Source organism: Spermophilus citellus, assembly GCF_964194105.1.
Source record: "Spermophilus citellus genome assembly, chromosome: 18".
Lineage (NCBI taxonomy): Eukaryota > Metazoa > Chordata > Mammalia > Rodentia > Sciuridae > Spermophilus > Spermophilus citellus.
Window position 1 is genome coordinate 14,568,363 of NC_138200.1, and position 18,559 is coordinate 14,586,921.

The following is an 18,559-nucleotide window of genomic DNA, read 5'->3' on the forward strand; positions in this document are numbered from 1 at the left end:
ACTGGGAAGAGAGAATCCTATGTGATATTTGGGGATTTGGCTATAGGGCCCTTCTAGGAATAGACACCGTTGTAGAATGACCTGGTGTAGAGGGGTGACTGGAGAAAGAGCTCTGGTAGGCATATTGGGTAATTGAGTGGGGGCAAAGATCCAGTATAGGGGAGAAAAGGATAATAGTTTCAAACTGCAGGAAAACACGCCTCCCCCATAAGCCCGTGAGGTGGAGGAGTTGGCCTTGTCTGGGAGGGGGTCCTAAAGTAATATGGAGTAGATCTCTTGTGGGGCCCAGAAAAACTAAAATATGGCATAGAGAGACTTCCTGGAAGGATGGTTCCTGGTTTGGGAGGACCTAATATAGGGAAAAGGTCTTGGCATGATATGGAGAGGGTGCCTTGGGAAAGGAATACCCTGGTAGTTGAAGACTCTGTCATAGGGTTTCTCAGACCTCCATGTGGCCTGGAGGTCCCTGAGGATCCTGATATGGTTTTAGGGGCCTGTAGAGGACTCTTGCTGTGGCTTGGGGGGATCCTACTAGGAAGGGTCTACTTAAAGTGGAGGGTCCTTACTGTGGCACTGGAGCATCCTGGTGTTCAGGAAAGACCATTTGAGGGTGAAGTCTTGTATGTGGGGCCCTGGGGAGAGCCATGAGTAGAAAAGGGAAGAAAGAAAGAGTTCTCCCCAGAGTGCCCCTGGTTTCTGTCTTCTCTTTTCCTCCCCCAATTACTGGTATCTTTCTGTCCTCCTTTCCTGTCACTGTCCATATCCACCTCCTCCCACATTGTCTGGCTCCCAATCATCCCTTTTATGTATTCTTTTCTTTGTGCTGCCTCATTTACTTATTTTATTATCATTTGCTGTGGGACCCTGCTGTGCCACCCTCTCCCACTCACGTGCTCTCTGTCCCCTCTGTACTGCTACCTGTTGCTCTATTGCACTCTTTTTCTCCCTCCCTCGTGCCCTGCCTTCTCTCTTGTGCCCACCTCTTCCCTGCCTGGCACTGTCCCACATATCCCCATGTTCCATGTTGTTTTCCCACCTCCGCCTGCTCTCAGGTCTCAGCGGCGGTGGCAGCCGAGGTGCAGGATGCGAGAAGGCGCCCCCCGGCCGGGCTCCCGCTCCAGGCCTCGCACCCCTGCGGCCCTCTGAGCCCACCATGGCCGTCCCACCAGGCCATGGTCCCTTCTCTGGCTTCCCGGGGCCCCAGGAGCACACACAGGTAGGCATTCAGCTGGCTCCTCATCTGCCAGGAGGTAGAGGGAAGCTGGGAATAGAAGGGTCTGAGGATCAAAAGATGATGCCATTGTGCAGGATAGTCTCCAGGGGACATTGTGAGACCCATGGAAGTAGAATAGTTTCAGGCAATTACTTTGGGGAGCTTGAGTTCAAATCCTGACATGTTGGCTACACGTCAGCTTTCTGTTGAGTAAAATTGAGCCAATGACAATGCCTCCCTCGCGGGGTTATTGCTAGGGTTAAACAAGCTAACACAACACACAGGGAAAGTGCTAAGGACAGTGCCAGGCACACAGCAGACAGGAAGTGAGGAAAGAAAGTCCAGAGTAAAAGACCTGGAGGGGTCAGTGGGGAAAGGGGCTGAGCCTGAAGGGTCTTGGGCTACATGCAGGGCCAGAGTGGTGTGCAGATTTCCAGAGGCAGTAGATAAGGCTCTGAAATGTAGAACTGGAAGCAAGGGTGGAGCAGGAGGTCCAGGGGGCCAGGTCCCGATCCAAGAACCTTGCAGTGAAGGAAGCAGGCAGAGATGCTCCCTGGGAATGAGGGTTGGCATATGTGCTGCCAAAGCAAGCACGTGGGGTGAGGGTTGGGAAGGCCCCAGGGGTTGACAGTGAATGGATTTGGGAGGACTTCAGAGGCAGGAATCCTTGAAGAGATGATCTCAGGTGGAATGTTTGAGGGGCAGAGCCCAGGTATTCTGTATGAGCTCTTCCACTGAGGTTCAGAAAAGAGTGAAAGAACTGACCCAGGGTCTGGGGGAAAGGTCAGGGGTAAACCATTCACTCCTTTATTCACAGGACAGATTTCTAGTCAACATTCATCATGTGCTGGTCCCTGCTCAAGGCACTGGAGAGTCAGCAAGGACAAGACAAGTTTATATTCTAGTGGGGGAGCTAGACAAGGACCAGTTAAATATGTGTGTGACCATGATGAGCCAGCCGCCCCTTTAGTTCTTCTCTCCAGGAGTTCTAAGGCAAAGGCCTGTCCTCACTGTCCTCTCCTCACGCTGCCCCACAGGTACTGCCTGATGTGCGGCTACTGCCTCGGAGGCTGCCCCTGGCCTTCCGGGACGCAACCTCAGCCCCGCTGCGCAAGCTCTCTGTGGACCTCATCAAGACCTACAAGCACATTAATGAGGTGGGCAGGTGCTGGACGTTCCTGGGCTGAGTGCTGGGGGGTCTCGGCTGTTTCAGGCTCACAGTTCCCTTTTTCTGGCTGGCTGGGCAGGTGTACTATGCCAAGAAGAAGCGGCGGGCCCAGCAGGCGCCACCCCAGGACTCGAGCACCAAGAAGGAGAAGAAGGTCTTGAACCACGGTTATGACGATGACAACCATGACTATATTGTGCGCAGTGGCGAGCGCTGGCTGGAACGCTACGAGATTGACTCTCTCATTGGCAAAGGCTCCTTTGGCCAGGTACAAGACAAGCCCCATGCTGTCCAGGGATTGGGGGGCACAGGCACCCACTGACATTGACCCAGATATCCAATACTTCAAGTCCTGTGCTGGGTCATTCACTCCTGTCCAGTCACTAGGTTTCAATGTTCCCCCGTTTACTTTTTTGTAAAAATACAAATAATAAGACTCCACAGAAGATAGTTTATGTCCATGTTCATATCATTGCTCAGCTGATGGTGAGCACTCAGTTTTGAAGTAGTAGTAGTAATCCTGTGATTGCTGGGTCTTCGGGCTGGAAGGGAAGAGCAATGCCTGGCTCTGTCCCACCCCCGCCTCACTTGGTCACATGCCCTGCCTGACAGGTGGTGAAAGCTTATGATCATCAGACTCAGGAGCTGGTGGCCATCAAGATCATCAAGAACAAAAAGGCCTTCCTGAACCAGGCCCAGATTGAGCTTCGACTGTTGGAGCTGATGAACCAGCATGACACAGAGATGAAGTACTACATAGGTGAGGCCTGGGACTGGCTGGGCCACGGGTACCTGGCAGAGGGCGCACCCTGGGATAGGGAGGGGTTACCTGCCCCCCACACATACACACACAGGAAGTTACCTGCTGTTTTTAGGGCAGCACCTGGTCTGTACCTCTCAGCCTTATGGAGTCTCCTGTTGCTTTTATAACTTTTGCCCGTTCACTTGATAACAGTGGTCAGGGTTTATCGAGTACTCATTAAGTAAGGGCCAGGCTTTGTGATAAGCACTTTACATAAATGACCTCACCACAGTCCCATGAGGGACAGGGCACTATTGCCCACATGTTGGAGATAAGGAACCCAGGCATTCCATGCTGTCACTTGCATGAGGTGACAGCTTGTATTCAACAGAGCTATATTTTGATAAGGCTCCAGAGCCTTGACTGTCAACATCTATGCCAGTCTTTGTTTTTTCTTTTTTTCTTTCTTTTCTGCCAGTGATTCCTCTTAGAATTAGCAAGGGGATTGACTGTTTCTCTTGAAAGGAAAATTTACAGTCTTCCTACAAAAGGAAAACCAGTGTTTCTTGCCACAAAAATAGATATAACTAGGATGAAAACAATGCTATCTATAAAATCAAATGAGGAAGTGTAGAATTATGTTAGGAACTAACAGAAACCTTTTATTTGGTTTAATCAGAAGGTTGACAGAAACTTGAAAAGAGAACTTCCTGTGTGACTCAAGTTACACACCATATAGAAACATCTTGACAGATGGGAGGTATCCATGGGCACCCAACAATTTAGCCAGTGCTTAGGAAGCTGAGGTACTCATTGCTGTGTGACCCTGGTCTACCTTTGGCCCTCTCTGAACCTGTGTCTTCTCTGTTACTGCCTCTTTCACCTCCCCCACAGTCCACCTGAAGCGGCACTTCATGTTCCGCAACCACCTGTGCCTGGTGTTCGAGCTGCTGTCCTACAACCTGTACGACCTCCTGCGCAACACACACTTCCGAGGCGTCTCACTGAATCTGACCCGGAAACTAGCGCAGCAGCTCTGCACGGCGCTGCTCTTCCTGGCTACGCCGGAGCTCAGCATCATTCACTGCGACCTCAAGCCAGAGAACATCCTACTCTGCAACCCCAAGCGCAGTGCTATCAAGATTGTGGATTTCGGCAGCTCCTGCCAGCTTGGCCAGCGGGTGCGGCTCAAACCGTCCAGGGGCGGGGCTAGCAGGGTGGGTGGGGCCGGTGGGGCGGGGCTAGCCCAGGACTGCAGAGACTACACTACTGAGGGATTGCGCTGGAGGTGGGGATTTCAGCTGGTGCTGTCCTAGAGGGCCCCTGCTGGCTGGAAGAAGAAGAGAGGTCCACAGATACACTGTCCACTAGGAGGGGAAAGGGTCATTTCTCATGTAGCCAGAGGCAGCCGGTGAAGTTGGTTGGTTTGGAGCCTGGGGTGTTGCTTTGCAAATCGTTTACTCAATCGGGATAGAAGGGCCCTTCACTAAGGTTACTTAAGAATCGGGCACCATGTCATACCCCTGTAATCCTAGTAACACAGTAGACTGAGGCAGGAGGATCACAAGTTCAGGGCCAGCTACAGCAATTTAGTGAGGCCCTAAACAACTCAGCGAGACCCTGTCTCAAAAAATAGAAAGGGCTGGGGATGTGGCTCCAGTACCCTAACTTAGGGCTTTGGGGACTGCCAGCCTCTGATCACCAAGAAGGGGTTAAATCAGGTGAGCAGAGATTGTGGTTTCTGGAAAGTGGTTGCCAAGAATGTCAGGATTTGAAGCCTCCGTTCCCAGTTGGGTCCTCTTAGCTTTGTGGGTGCGTTCCCAGTTGGGTCCTCTTAGCTTTGTGGGTGCCAGTGGCATCAGTAAGGGAGGCTGGGACTCCTGACTATTTCCCTCCCCCAGATCTACCAGTATATCCAGAGCCGCTTCTACCGCTCACCAGAGGTACTCCTGGGCACGCCCTACGACCTGGCCATTGACATGTGGTCCCTGGGCTGCATCCTTGTGGAGATGCACACGGGAGAACCCCTCTTCAGCGGCTCCAATGAGGTGCGCCCCCGCCCCCCAGGAAGGGCTGTACTGGAGGTGGAAGGGTGGAGCCTGGCTGGCCTGGTCCCCTGACCACCGCCCGCCCACAGGTGGACCAGATGAGCCGCATTGTGGAGGTGCTGGGCATCCCACCGGCCCCCATGCTGGAGCAGGCACCCAAGGCTCGCAAATACTTTGAGCGGCTGCCTGGGGGTGGCTGGACTCTACGAAGGACAAAGGAACTCAGGAAGGTGCGGCTCCTGCCCCGCGCCACTCTTCCCACCCCGGTGGCCCCTCACTCTCTCACACTTGGGGCTCCCTCTCTCCCTCCTTGTTTTCCCTCCCAATGTCTCCTCCTTTCTTCCTTTCCGCCTTGTTTACCCTTTCCTTCCTCCCCTGCCCACCCCGTCTCTCCTTCCTACCCCGCAACTCTAGCTTCTCTCTTTCCACTTTCTCTCTTGTGCCTCTGTTTCCCCGTGTGTGTCTCCCTGCCCCTCCTGCCCACTGACGGCCACTCTCTTGCCCCCCCTCCCACCCCCTCCCTGCCAGGATTACCAGGGCCCCGGGACACGGCGGCTGCAGGAGGTGCTGGGCGTGCAGACGGGCGGGCCCGGGGGCCGGCGGGCGGGGGAGCCGGGCCACAGCCCCGCCGACTACCTCCGCTTCCAGGACCTGGTGCTGCGCATGCTGGAGTATGAGCCCGCCGCCCGCATCAGCCCGTTGGGGGCTCTGCAGCATGGTTTCTTCCGCCGTACGGCCGACGAGGCCACCAACACGGGCCCGGCAGGCAGCAGTGCCTCCACCTCGCCCGCACCTCTCGACACGTGCCCCTCCTCTAGCACCGCCAGCTCCATCTCCAGCTCTGGTGGGTGCCCAGTGCCCAGAAGGGAACAGCAGGGTGGGGTCAGCTCTGGTTTGCCCTGGCCTGGGTGACCCTGTCAGTGGGCCTTTGAAACAGCCTGATTTTTCCAAAATAAGGTGGGGTAAGCAAGTTCCATGTGGCCCTGACATGACTCCTGAAGCTGGGCCTGGGCTCACATCCCTAAAACTGTTTTGACTCTTAACGCCCAAAACAAAAATCTGACCCCAAATCGCAAAACTGGATCCTTCAGATGAGTTCTGGTGGATGAGTACAAATCTGGGCCTAGGCCTCGAAACAGACTTAGCAACCCCCAAACCAGCTACCTCTCTCCTCACCTGCGGCCTCTCCTCCCTGGCACTTCCAGGAGGCTCCAGTGGCTCCTCCAGTGACAACCGGACCTATCGCTACAGCAACAGATACTGTGGGGGCCCTGGGCCCCCCATCACTGACTGTGAGATGAACAGCCCCCAGGTACTGGGGCTTTGAGGGCTTTGAAGGTGGGTGATGGGACGCCTAGACTTTCAGACCCAGGTCTGTCTCACCAACTGCTGCTTTGGTTTTTTTAGGTCCCACCCTCCCAGCCGCTGCGCCCTTGGGCGGGGGGTGATGTGTCCCACAAGACACATCAAGCCCCTACCTCTGCCTCGTCACTGCCGGGGACAGGGGCCCAGTTACCCCCTCAACCCCGATGCCTTGGCCGTCCCCCATCACCAACTTCGCCACCACCCCCGGAGCTGATGGATGTGAGCCTGGTGGGCGGCCCTCCAGACTGCTCCCCACCTCACCCAGCGCCTGCCCCCCAGCACCCGGCTGCCTCAGCCCTCCGGACTCGGATGACAGGAGGTCGTCCACCTCTCCCACCCCCTGATGACCCTGCCACTCTGGGGCCTCGCCTAGGCCTTCGTGGTGTACCCCAGAGTACAGCAGCCAGCTCATGACCCTGCCCTCTCCCTGGGGCCCCTCCTGAAGCCATACCCTCCCCCCATCTGGGGGCCCTGGGCTCCCATCCTCATCTCTCCCCTTGACTGGAATTGCTGCTACCCAGCTGGGGTGGGTGAGGCCTGCACTGATTGGGGCCTGGGGCAGGGTGTCAAGGAGAGGGGGTTGGCCACACTCTCCCCACTGAGGACTGGACCCTTGACCCCCTATCCCCCCTTGTTTTCTATTTATTGTACCAAAGACAGTGGTGGTCCGGTGAAGGGGAGACCCCCCCTCATCCCAGGGCCCTAGGAGGGGGTGGGGGCAGGTAGGGGGAGATGGCCTTGCTCCTCCTTGCTGTACCCCCCAGTAAAGAGCTTTCTCACATGCCTGCCTGAGCGTTTGCAGGGCCTTGGTTCCCCTCATCTGGCCCTTAGAGGCATGGTGGGGAAGGGAGTTTGGGGAGGGGGGGGGTGCCAGAAGAGCTTTGTGGTGTGGATACATCTCTTCTGGAGACATTAGGGATGTTGGTTCAGTCTTGGGGCTGCAGAAGTTCTGGGGCTATGGAATCCCTAGACAAATCTGGATAGGATCCTATCCCACATTTGCCTTTTCCAGGGCAAACTAAGGCCCTGAAAGGTAAAGGCCCCCTTCTCTTCTGTCTGGAAAATACCATGTTATGCTCTCATAAGCCACAGAATATACAGGCGGGTCTCCTTATGCTGGGCAGCCAACGGTACATGCTGGGTGTACTTAGCAGGCCCTTTTAGTGCCACCTGAGGGACAGGCAGGCAATAGGTACAGACTTCACCCCGTCCATGTCTGGTTTTCCCCTTTGGAATCATTGCGAACAAAGCATTTTTGAGAGTCTCAGGCAAAAAGATATTCCCTGGGTTCCAGGTAAGTGGTCTTGTTCCCCGGCAATTTGGAAACGTCTTTCTCAACTGGCCAATCAGGAACTTCCTGGTTCACAAAGGGTACGTTCTCCTACTGCTGGGGCGTGGCGTTTCCTGGGAAATGAAGTTCTAGGACATAGTTTCTTTATCCATTTTTCGTTGGGAAACTACGAAGACCAGAATTCTCTGCTCACGCGTGGGGGCGGGACTTGAGGCAGCCAATCAGCAGTCGGGATTGTTCGGGCGCCTGGTAGAGGCAGGCAGTAGAGGTGAAGGAAGTCGTGATTGGGGCGTTTGGGCAGTTCTCTGCGTAGGTGTGTGGCTGGCGGGCATGCGGAAGGTGGGTCCCTCGTCACAGCGTGCAGGTTATGTGCTCACGGTTCTGGAGCAGGAGGTAGGCGCTGAGGCCTAACGCGGCCCTGTCACGAGAGCCATCACTGGTTATTGTGACTAGGCGGCTTGCGGGAAGCTCCTGTCGGAAGACAGGCCAGGACATCCTTGCGGACCTGTGCCTGATCATCCTGGAACGCGGTGAGAACCGGGAGGAGGCAGAGTAGGGGGCGCTTCCAGGGAGAGTAGGAGCTGAGCTAAGACCTGCAGACAGAAGGATGTGTTGGGGGGCAGTCCCCTGGAATGGCATGCACAAAGGTAGTCCTGGAAAGAACCTGTTTTTTATATTTTGGTGGAGATCGTTTTGAAAGTTCTGAATGAATTAACTCGTGGGACATTTTCTTGACCATCTAGAGAGCTGGCCTTTGTCCTGAGAACAAGGAGAAGTCACTACAGGATTTTTAGAAGTCAGGGAGCATGCTTCAGTTTTGTTGCGATTGATAGCAAAGAGGCTGGGGTCTGGCAGTCTCTGTAACAGGTTCCTAGGCAAGAGAGATCCTGGATGGATCAGAGCAGGGGCTATGATAGGGAGGGAAGGATGGAGATTGGTAGGAGAGAAATCCAGAAGGTTGAGTTGGCAGGTTTGTGGAAGAGGTAGAGGGGATGGGGAAGGGGTATCTCCAGCACGTGAAACAGATTGTAGATTCCCAATTAAATTTTTCCTTATTTTTTTTCCCTCTCTCCAGTACTGGGAATTGAATGCTTTACCACTGAACTATACTCAGCTCACTCAGTAAAAATATTTGGAATTAATAGTATTTGGAGACTGGTGCTATTGTCATCTCCCTTTTGCAAATAAAGGTACAGAAAATAGAGGTAGTTAAGTAATTTGCCCAAGATCACAGAGCTAGGAAGTGAGTCAGGTTGTGTGTGAGTGTGTGTGTGTGTGTGTGTGAGAGAGAGAGAGAGAGAGAGAGAGAGAACCCTTGACTTTAAGGTGCCAGATGAGCCTAGGGACATCAGAAGGGGCCAGATCATGTAGGTCCATGAAGAATTTGAGACAGGCACAGAAATGTATGTCTCACATTTCTGTTTCCAGCCCAGAACCACTCCCCTGAGCTCTTGACCAACTGTCTACCTCATACCTCCTTGTTTTTCTGGAGGTATCTCCAAAGTCATCTTTATCAAATTGAACTCCTGTGGTAGCACCTTGATGGTCTTCCTGCTCCTATTCAATCTGTTTTTCACATGTCCAAAGGGACTCTGAACATCTGTATTGGTCCTATCCCTCCCCTACTCAGAACCCTTCCATGGCTCCATCTCACCCATGGTAAATGCCAGAGTCCTCTTCATGGCCTGTAAGGCCCTGCACAGTCTGCCTTCATCATCTCTGTGACATGGTGGACTATCATCACTCACTCTGCTCCAGCCACACTGGCCTCAGGACCTTTGCACTTGCTGTTCCCTTTGCCTGGAAGACTCATGTCCCAGATTTCCCATACTCATTCCTTAACCTCCTTTAGTTTTTTACTCAGATAATACTTTCTTCTTGAGATCTTCCATGACCATCCTTCAAAAATTATACCACTGACATCCATTTTTCCTTATGTTAATCATATCACTGTTTATCACACTGTACAATTTATCTTGTTTATTGACACCCCTCCCCCACACACAATCAGCTTCATGAAGGCAAGGCTTTGATTATCTCTTTCATGCTTTATCTCCAAACCCAAGAGGAGTGGCTTTGCACACAGCAGGACTCACTAACTACTTCTCAGATTGAGCCATTTTCAGAGCGTAGATCTGGATCAGAGTATCTGGGGGCCATCCCTGCACTACTCAAAGGGTCCACCTTAAACTTTTCTGAGGACTCAACACGTTTAGCAGACATTTATCTTGCCTCTGCTTTATGCTCAGTATTGGGAACACAGCAGAGGACAAAGTAGTTTCCCCAAAGAACCCAGTCTCAGGGATGAGGTTTCAAATGGTAATCTCACAAATGTGGAATTACAAAGAAAGGGAGAGGATGCTGTGAGCCCCTGATAGGAAATCTGATCTGGATCCTAGGAAGAGGTTTGAGGCTGTGCAGGAGTTTGACTAACTCCATGGACAGTGTGTGTGATGTTTGGACCTAAAGGCTATGTTTGGGTTGTTTTTGTTTTTGGTACTGGGGATTGAACTCAGGGGCACTCGACTACCGAGCCACATCCCCAGCTCTATTTTGTGTTTTATTTAGAGACAGAGTTGCTTAGTGCCTCACCATTGCTGAGGCTGGCTTTGAACTGTGATCCTCCTGCCTTAGCCTCCCAAGCTGCTGAGATTACAGGCGTGTGCCACCGTGCCCAGCATGTGCCACCGTACCCGGCATGCAACCACATATTCTTTGCTGTTTCTCCTGTGAAGTAGCAGAGTCTCCTTCCTTCCCTTGAATCTGGACTGGCTTATGATTTGTTTTAATCAATAGAATGCAGTGAAAAGTGGCACTTACCAAATGTGGGGCCTGAACCTTAAGAGGCCTGGTAACTTCTGCTTTTACTCTTAGAGCCCTGGTTGGAGGACTCCTGCAGTGCTGTCTGCCTTTTTTTTTTTTTTTTAATTCTGATTTGTTATATATGACAGCAGAATGCATTACAATTCGCTTTACACATATAGAGCACATTTTTCCATATCTCTGATCTTTATAGAGGTCCAGCAGCCTCTAGCTGCTCTGGCTATTTTAGCTGATGAGAGTGATGCTGCCTTGGATTTTTAACTGCTGCCAGCTGACCCCATCTGCATTAGAGACAAACCATCCTGAGTCCTCTCACCCTCTGACCCTTGCCTAAATTGCAGAATTATGAGCAAATAAATGGTTGGTATTTTATGACTGTGTTTTAGGATGATTTGTTACACAGCAGTAGCTAACTAAAACAAACTAATATTTTTCAAGATCTTACTATTATGACTGAATCCTTGCAGTCACCTTAAGTGGTGCTAATTATTATTCCCATTGTACAGATGAAATAGTGAAGACATAGAAAAGTTAATAAAGCAGTAGCATAGTATCTCTCCCACAGTAAGCCCTGCATATGTGATAGCTAATATCAGCATCATGTTCATCAGCACTAAAATTTTCACAGTTATTAAAAATAAATGATGGATTCCACCTCTTGGGTCCCCTTCTTCCTCCGGGAGAAGTCTTTTCTGCTGTCCTTTAATAAACTTCTAATTTCTACTCTGAAAAAATAAATAAATAAATAAATACATGATATGCAAGCCAGGCATGGTGGCACATGCCTGTAATCCCAGGGACTCGGGAGGCTGAGACAGGAAGATCTCAAATTTGAGACCAGACTCAGCAACTTAGTGAGGCTCTAAGCAACTTAACAAGACCCTGACTCAAAATCTCAAACAGAGGACTGGGGATGTGGTAAAATACCCCTGGATTAAATACTCAGTACTCCTCTCCCCAAAATAAAAGTGGTATTCAGTTAGATAAAGACAAGCTTGTTGGGCTGGGGGTCTTGTTTTGTGTTTTGAAGGACTGGTAGAGAGGCAGAATGGCAAAATGTACTTGGCGATCTCCTCGGAGTACCAGATCCGACCTCAGTTGGCATGCGGCTCCTCCTGGTCTTTCTCCTTAGGGATGCAGTAGATGGTTAATTATCAAGCCTCTTTGAAGTGGAGCCCACCTGTCCTGCCTGACCCCCAGGGCCACACTCCCATGTTCACGCCCCAGCTCTCGGGCGCATGCGCTGTTCTGCGCACTGGTGTTCATGGCAAGCCTGCCTCCTCTGAGCCTGTACCCTGTTGGCAAGATGAGTGGTGAGTAAATCCTGTTGCTAAGAGCTGTGGAAGCCGAGGATTGGAGGGGGAGGGACGAGGGGGGTTATAGGTGGCCGTATTGAAGGTGTCTGTGAGTAAAATGTGAGTGCAGGTCCTGACCAAGGAGGAAAAGGGACAGTCCAGGTCAAAGGCCCCAAGGCATGGGTGTGGTGGTGGTTATGGTTGTTGTTGAAGCAGAAGGAGCAAGGTGGGTGGAGGTCATCCAGGCCCTGATGGCCGCAGTAAGAACGTCACCTCGGTGCTGAGTGGCCATCGGAGCCCTTTCAACTAAAACGATAGGATCTGAAGTTCTGCAAGGATTCCTGAGGTCTGGAGCCTAGTCCTGTGGGCACCAGACTCCACAGGGAAGGCCACTGGATCCAGCCCAGAGATGCTGGGGACTTGGCAAGGGTGAGAGCAAAAGAGGTGGTCAGATTTTTTTTGTATAATTTGTAGTGAAAATCAACAAGATGTGGGGTGTGGGTGTAGGGCTAAAAAGGGGGAGTCGGAGCAGCCTGTGCAGAGGAAGGAGGCGAGCCGTGAACTGTCTGAGAAAGATAGATGGACTGGCGCACAGGCAGGGGGCGTGAGGCTGGCCTTCAGGGGTGAGGTCAGGGCAGGGGTGTAAATTTGGGGATGCTGGCATATTGGTGGCCCGAAAGCCCAGGCCAGGATCACTAAGGGAGGGAGCATGGATGGAAATGAGGTGTGAGAGCTGGGAGGCTTGGGGGGTGGGGGGTGGGTGGCTGCAGCATCTCAGTGAGAGGGGGCAGTGGTGTGGACAGGCCCAGGCCAATCAAGTCATGGTCAGAGGCCGGGTGTGTTTTGAACGTTGGGCGCACAGTGGGTGGGTCGTGGACGTGGGTGGGTCATGGACCACGATAGACAGACAGACAGACACAAACAAGGCCGTTGAGACCTTGCTCTGCTCCTTCCTTCCTCCTTCCTCCATTTGCAGGCGGCTCCGCTGGCCTGGGGGAGCTTTTGCCCTGGCTGTGTGCACCCTTCCTTCTCAGCGCCCTTCAGTTCCCTCTTCTGTCCCCAGACAGAACTAGACTGCTGGCTGCTGGGGATCAGGGTGTTCATCCTATCCTACCCCGTGGTTGGAGGGCTGCTGCAGCGCTGTCTGACTTAGAGGGCTTTGGGCTGCGCAGGCCACCCAAATGTTTGGTTACAGTGTGTTTCTGACAGATGTCATTTTGATGGACACCTGAGTGTATGTGGCAGAGGGGGCATGGTTTGACTCTGTTTTGGTAGGTGGGCAGGAAGGGCCATTTGTGTGGCCTCAGGTGTGTCTGGATTAGGTAAATGGAGGGGATACTGGAAAGGTGAGCTCTGGTAGGCTCTGGCTGAGAAAGGTTAAGTGTCAGGTTGGAAGAATCCAGGCATAGCCTCTGCCTATTTGTGAGGTTCCCAATATAGCCAAGGAGATACGCCTTACTCTGAACTTGAGCAAGACACAGCGATGACTGAGCCAGCCTCTGCCCTCACCGAGCACAGTCCAGTGGGAGAAATGACCCCACCAGCTGATGGTCATGGCCAGGATGGGCGTGCATCTGACCAGAGGCAGCACCTGACCCAGCCTGAGGTCAAGAAGGACTTCCTGGAACAGGGTGCACACGAGGTGGGGTCTGCAAGACTCAGAGGGTAGTTAGGACTCTGCTCATCACTACTAACTTGTACTCGTAGCCAAGTTAGTAGACTTAAAACTTTTTGAACTTTTTTTTTATTTAATAACTTTAGATTTGTACAGAAGTTGCAGAACCAATGCAGAGACTTCCCATGCAGCTTCTCCAAATGTTAGCAGCTCACATAATCTTGGTACCATTTGTCAAAGCTAAAAAGTTGACTTTGATCGGTGTTCTCTTACACTCCAGACTTTATCCACGTGTTCCCCGCTTTTCCACTAATATTCTTTTTCTGTTCCAGGATCCAATCAGGATGCCAGGTTGTATTTGTTCATCGTGTCTCCTGGGTCTCCTCCAGTCTGTGACAGTGTCTCAGACTTCTCTTGTTTTTCATGACCTTGACAGTTTTGAGGAATACTGGTCAGGTATTTTGTTGAGTGTCCCTCCGTCTGGGTTTGTGTGATGTATTTCTCACGTTGGGATTATAGGCTTTGGAATGAATCCTCACCAGGGTGACATTAACCTTGATCCTTTCATTAAGATGGCATCTGTAGGTTTTTCATTTGTAGTGTTATTATTTTCTTTTTTGCTTCCTCTGTTGGTTAGAAGCAAGTCACTAAATCTAGGCCTCACTCAAAGGAAGGAATATTAAGCCCCCTATCCTGGAGAGAAAAATACCAAAAGAATTTGTCTTCATATGTTGAAACCACTATGACATATTAGTCTGTTTTTCTCTGCTGTAACAAAATATCTGAGGCTGGATAATGTATGAAGAAAACAGGTTTGTTTAGTTCAAGTTTTGGAGACTGAAAGTTCAAGTTTTTGTGGCCCCATTTGTTCAGCCTCTAGGAAGGTCCTCATGGTAAATGACATCATGGCAAGAGCCTATTTGAGAGAAATCACATGGTGAGACAAGAAGCTAGAGAATGGGGAGGGGCCAGTCTTGTTTGTTTGTTTGTTTGTTTTTGCGGGGGGGTGTACAGGGATTGAACTTGGGGTCCCTCCACCACTGAGCCACATCCCCAGCCCTATTTTGTATTTTATTTAGAGACAGGGTCTCACTGAGTAGCTTAGCATCTCACTTTTGCTGAGGCTGGCTTTGAACTCACCATCCTCCAGTCTCAGCACCCAAGCCACTGGGATTACAGGCAGGCACCACCAAGCCCAGCTCAGTCCCATGGGAACTAACTAGGGTCCCATGGGAACTGCATTAGTCCCTTTGAGGGTGTCACCCCAGGGACCTAACCAGCTCCCACTAGGCTCCACCTCGCCAGTGTTCCCCTGCCTCTCGCGTCTCCATGTCACCAAGCTTCCAGCACCTGAACCTTTGAGAGGAACCTTCGAACCTTGTCCAAACCACAGCACAGAGTAACGATAAGTCCAGGGAAGATGCTTGAAGCTGTGCAGTGTCCTGTTTCTCCTTCACCTCTGGCCTCTCGTGGTGGAGCTTGCCAGCAGCCGGTATTATGGTGACATCTTAACGACAGTCTCCGATTTCCCTCTTTCTTTTCCAGTGATCATTCAGAATCCTGTGTGGAAGACCTGCCCTCTCTGTTTTACTTACAGTGTGGACTCACGGATATTTACTTTATTCCTTGGATAAACCCAGCACTGTTACAGTTGCTCTTTTTGATTCGAGTTGTTCTAACTTTGGTCGCCGGGGCCCTCTCAGGCTGGCTTCTGTGTTCTTTGCTCCTCCTCCTTCCCCCTTGAGCACCTACTTTCTGGCCCTCCAAGGTGTCCCAGGCTCATGCTGGATTTCCCTGTCCCAGCCCTAGACTCAGCTCCTTGCCCCGGGGGCGCTGGTTCCGTTTTTTTTTTGGAGAATGACGTCAGGAGCTGAGGTCCAGGTGGGGTATGCCTGTCGCCCCTGGGGTGCCGCCTTCGTCCTGCTCCAGTCCAGCCGTAGGCGCCCCCCCGCCCTTCTCCGTAACTTCCCCCTGACACGAGAAACCTGGCCCTGGCTCGCTGGGCCCTCGTGAGTGCTCCTCTTATTGGTCAGCTTGGCAAAACTTGGCAGTGTTGGCGCTGCCCGCCTTCTGAAAGCTTGTCCCCGTGGGCTGTGACTCTCGTCGCCTGATGCTTCTGTGTTATGCGGCTTTGAAAGTTCTTTGTTTTCGCCCATTTCTTGTATGTGGGGACTCTGTTCTCTCACCGCTTTGTGCCATTTCCCCTCTGTGCTCTGTTTCCTGTCTCTGTGGTGATGTCGCCCACTCTCTGTCCTTAGCCCTGACCTCTTCTCTGAGCCCCACACTGGGGGATCTTGAGGCCTTGTGGATGCCCACCTCGCTGCAACCTGGAGGTCCTTGGACCCCTAACATGTACCACGTCCTAAGTTCCCACCTGCTGCTCTTCTCAGCCCTGTCTCAGGGTGGCCCCTCCATTCTCCAGGCTCCCAGAAGAAGCCTGGGCCTCACCCTGGACACCTCCCTCCCTGTCCCCAGCCCCATCCTGGCCCATCAGCCTCTGTGGCCTGTCGGCTAGGATTCCTGGACACTCTCCCTCCCTCCTCCCATCGACTTCTTGGCCTTGACCCAGCCCCATCCTCTCCTGCCCGCCTCTGGCCTCCTCCTCGTGCTCCTGGCTCCCAGTCACTTTTCTTCCCAGTTAACCCCGTTGTGGGTGGGCACTAGTTAACAAAATTAATTGCATTGTGTTTTAGCTTAAGAGGAAGAAATACTTTTCAGGAATCACTTTTGTTACTTAAAGAATTGTACAACTGCAGGAAGAGAACGGAAGCCTGTTGCTCTGTGCTCCATACAGAACAGGCGCAGAGGAGCGCTGTGCGTGTCCTTGGCAGGTGGAGGTGTGGATAAAATAGCAGGTACCCTCAGCCACCGTGTAGACAGAAGGAATTTTCTGCCGTTAATTTTTATAGTCATTGTCAACCTGACCTATGTAAGGGGTCTCCACAGTGTCTCACAAGCATTTGCAACAACCAAGTTGTGTGAAAGGTTAAAGGTTAGCAGGGTCTTCTCGTCTACTCGGTGCCAGTGGCTGTCAGGTCAGTGACGTCTGTTAAGGAACTTGCGATGCATCTGCTTCCGGACACCGCTGTCTTAAGCTGTTGGGCACTTGCTTTAAACATGACTGCCACTGCTACCTGGTGCCTTCTTTGTGCCCGGCACGGTGCCGAGGTCCTTGTGTGCGTGAACTCCCTGATCTCTATCTCATTGGTGGTGGGTGCTGGGATTGAACCTGGGGCCTGGTGGGTGGTAAGCACATGCTTTGCCACTGAGCGACCCCAGCCCTAACTCAGCACCTTGACACACCCTCTAAGAGGGAGCTGCTGTTATTTTCTGTTTTCAGTGAGACATTTAGAGATTATATCAATTGCTTCAGGCTCACAGCTAGTAAGTGGCCATCGCAGGACTCGGCCCCAGGAGTCCTGTCCCATCCTGTGAGCCTGTAGCCACTTTCTTGACTCCATTCTTAAAGGGGAAGGCCTTGTTTCTGATTTGGGGGTTTCTTCCTCACTAGATTTGAAAAATTTGATACAAATATATATATAGAGAGAGAGATCCCATATTGGTATGGTTATGTTTTGGATATTTTGGGTTAACACTGTTAACTTCATTTTAGGGCAAATTTCAACTACACATGAAACCCCCAGGTCCCCGTCATCATATAGCTTCAACAGTTGTCAGCACGTCGCTGTTCTTGGTTCATCCATATCCTGCCCTCTCTTCTTCCCTCTCAGTTAGTTTAAAGTAAATTCAGATATATATTTTTTAAAGGATTTTTTTTTTTTTTTTTTAAAGAAGAGATCACCTCCAGAACCTCCAGTTCCCTGACCCAGCCATGCCCCTCCTGGCCGGTTGGCCCTCCTGGTTCTCCATCCCTTCTCCTAGTTTTCCAAATACAGGCAAGTCTGTTCATGGTGCGTGGTCCCCTGGCTCGCGTCCTGTAACCTTATATTCCAGGCACTTCTCCTCGCTGCTCGGAGGCCTGAAAGCGATCCCTCTTAGTGACTGTAGACAGCCTGGGGTTGCTTGGCAGTCTGTCCCCTGCAGTAGGACATTTAATCTGCTGGTGGCTCTTTGCCATGGTCGCGGTCTCTTTCCTTATTTGGATTATTTTCTGGATCCGTCTCCACTCAAGCCAGGTCAGGCCCCTTGACACGCCTCGCACATGCAACTTCGTTAAGCACAGTGTTCATGGTGGCCGAGATGGAACGCTGATTTGGGTCCTCATTACACTTGCCTGCCGGGAGCTTCATGAGGGCAGGAATCAGGTCTGTCTGCTCCTGCTGTGTCACCAGCATGACCCAGCACAGGGCCTGGCATGCACTAGGTGCTCAGGTAAACCATACGCTGAATGAGTGAATGAGCGGATGAAGGAGTGAGTGATTGCTACGCTCTGTAGCTGAGCATTTGCCACGAGGGCAGTTGGAGGCCACAGAAGCATTTTAGGCAGAACTAGACCTGGTTTTCTCATATTGAATCCTCGTATAAATCCCTGGGATCTTGTTGAAAGGGTTGTGAGTCTGAGAAGGGGCCTGAGGTTCTGCGTTTCAAACAAGCTCTCGAGTGATGCCAGTGCTTCAAACAGCAAGGGTGCCGTCCAGAATGGCAGCCGGCAACCCGGGCTACTAAGCATGTGGAATGTGGCCAGTGCAAATGGAGATGTGTTTTAAGTGTAAAATACCCACCAGATATGACAGATTTGGTACAAAAAAATTTTATATTGATCACATGTTGATATGGTAATATTTTGGATATCTCGGGTTAAATAAAATATATTATTAAAGTTCACCTGTTTCTCTCTCTCTCTTTTTTTAATGTGACTACTAGAATATTAAACATTACACCAGGTACAGTGGCACACATCTGTAATCCCCACAGCTCTAGAGGCTGAGGCAGGAGGATTGTGGGTTCAAAGCCAGCCTCAGCAAAAGCAAGGTGCTAAGCAATTCAAGAGGCCCCTGTCTCTAAATAAAATACAAAACAGGGCCGGGGATGTGTGTGG

The 18,559-nt window shown here is 51.6% G+C and overlaps 1 protein-coding gene across 6 annotated transcripts in view; it reads left to right on the plus strand.

Moving 5' to 3' along the window:
• DYRK1B (dual specificity tyrosine phosphorylation regulated kinase 1B) overlaps window positions 1-18,559 on the plus strand; it is a 196,138-nt gene that overhangs the window by 1,109 nt on the left and 176,470 nt on the right. For 3 of the 6 annotated variants that reach the window (XM_081274319.1, XM_081274320.1, XM_081274315.1), the window contains exons 2-11: window positions 1,053-1,216; window positions 2,251-2,370; window positions 2,461-2,649; window positions 2,994-3,141; window positions 4,018-4,304; window positions 5,025-5,171; window positions 5,261-5,401; window positions 5,700-6,015; window positions 6,377-6,483; window positions 6,579-17,199. In XM_081274319.1, coding sequence (XP_081130445.1) covers window positions 1,154-1,216; window positions 2,251-2,370; window positions 2,461-2,649; window positions 2,994-3,141; window positions 4,018-4,304; window positions 5,025-5,171; window positions 5,261-5,401; window positions 5,700-6,015; window positions 6,377-6,483; window positions 6,579-6,950 — 1,890 coding nt within the window. In that variant the 5' untranslated portion in view covers window positions 1,053-1,153 and the 3' untranslated portion in view covers window positions 6,951-17,199. Of the gene's footprint in view, window positions 1-1,052; window positions 1,217-2,250; window positions 2,371-2,460; window positions 2,650-2,993; window positions 3,142-4,017; window positions 4,305-5,024; window positions 5,172-5,260; window positions 5,402-5,699; window positions 6,016-6,376; window positions 6,510-6,578; window positions 17,200-18,559 lie in introns of those variants that run through there. The other 3 variants (XM_081274316.1, XM_081274317.1, XM_081274318.1) reach the window with 3 other exon arrangements.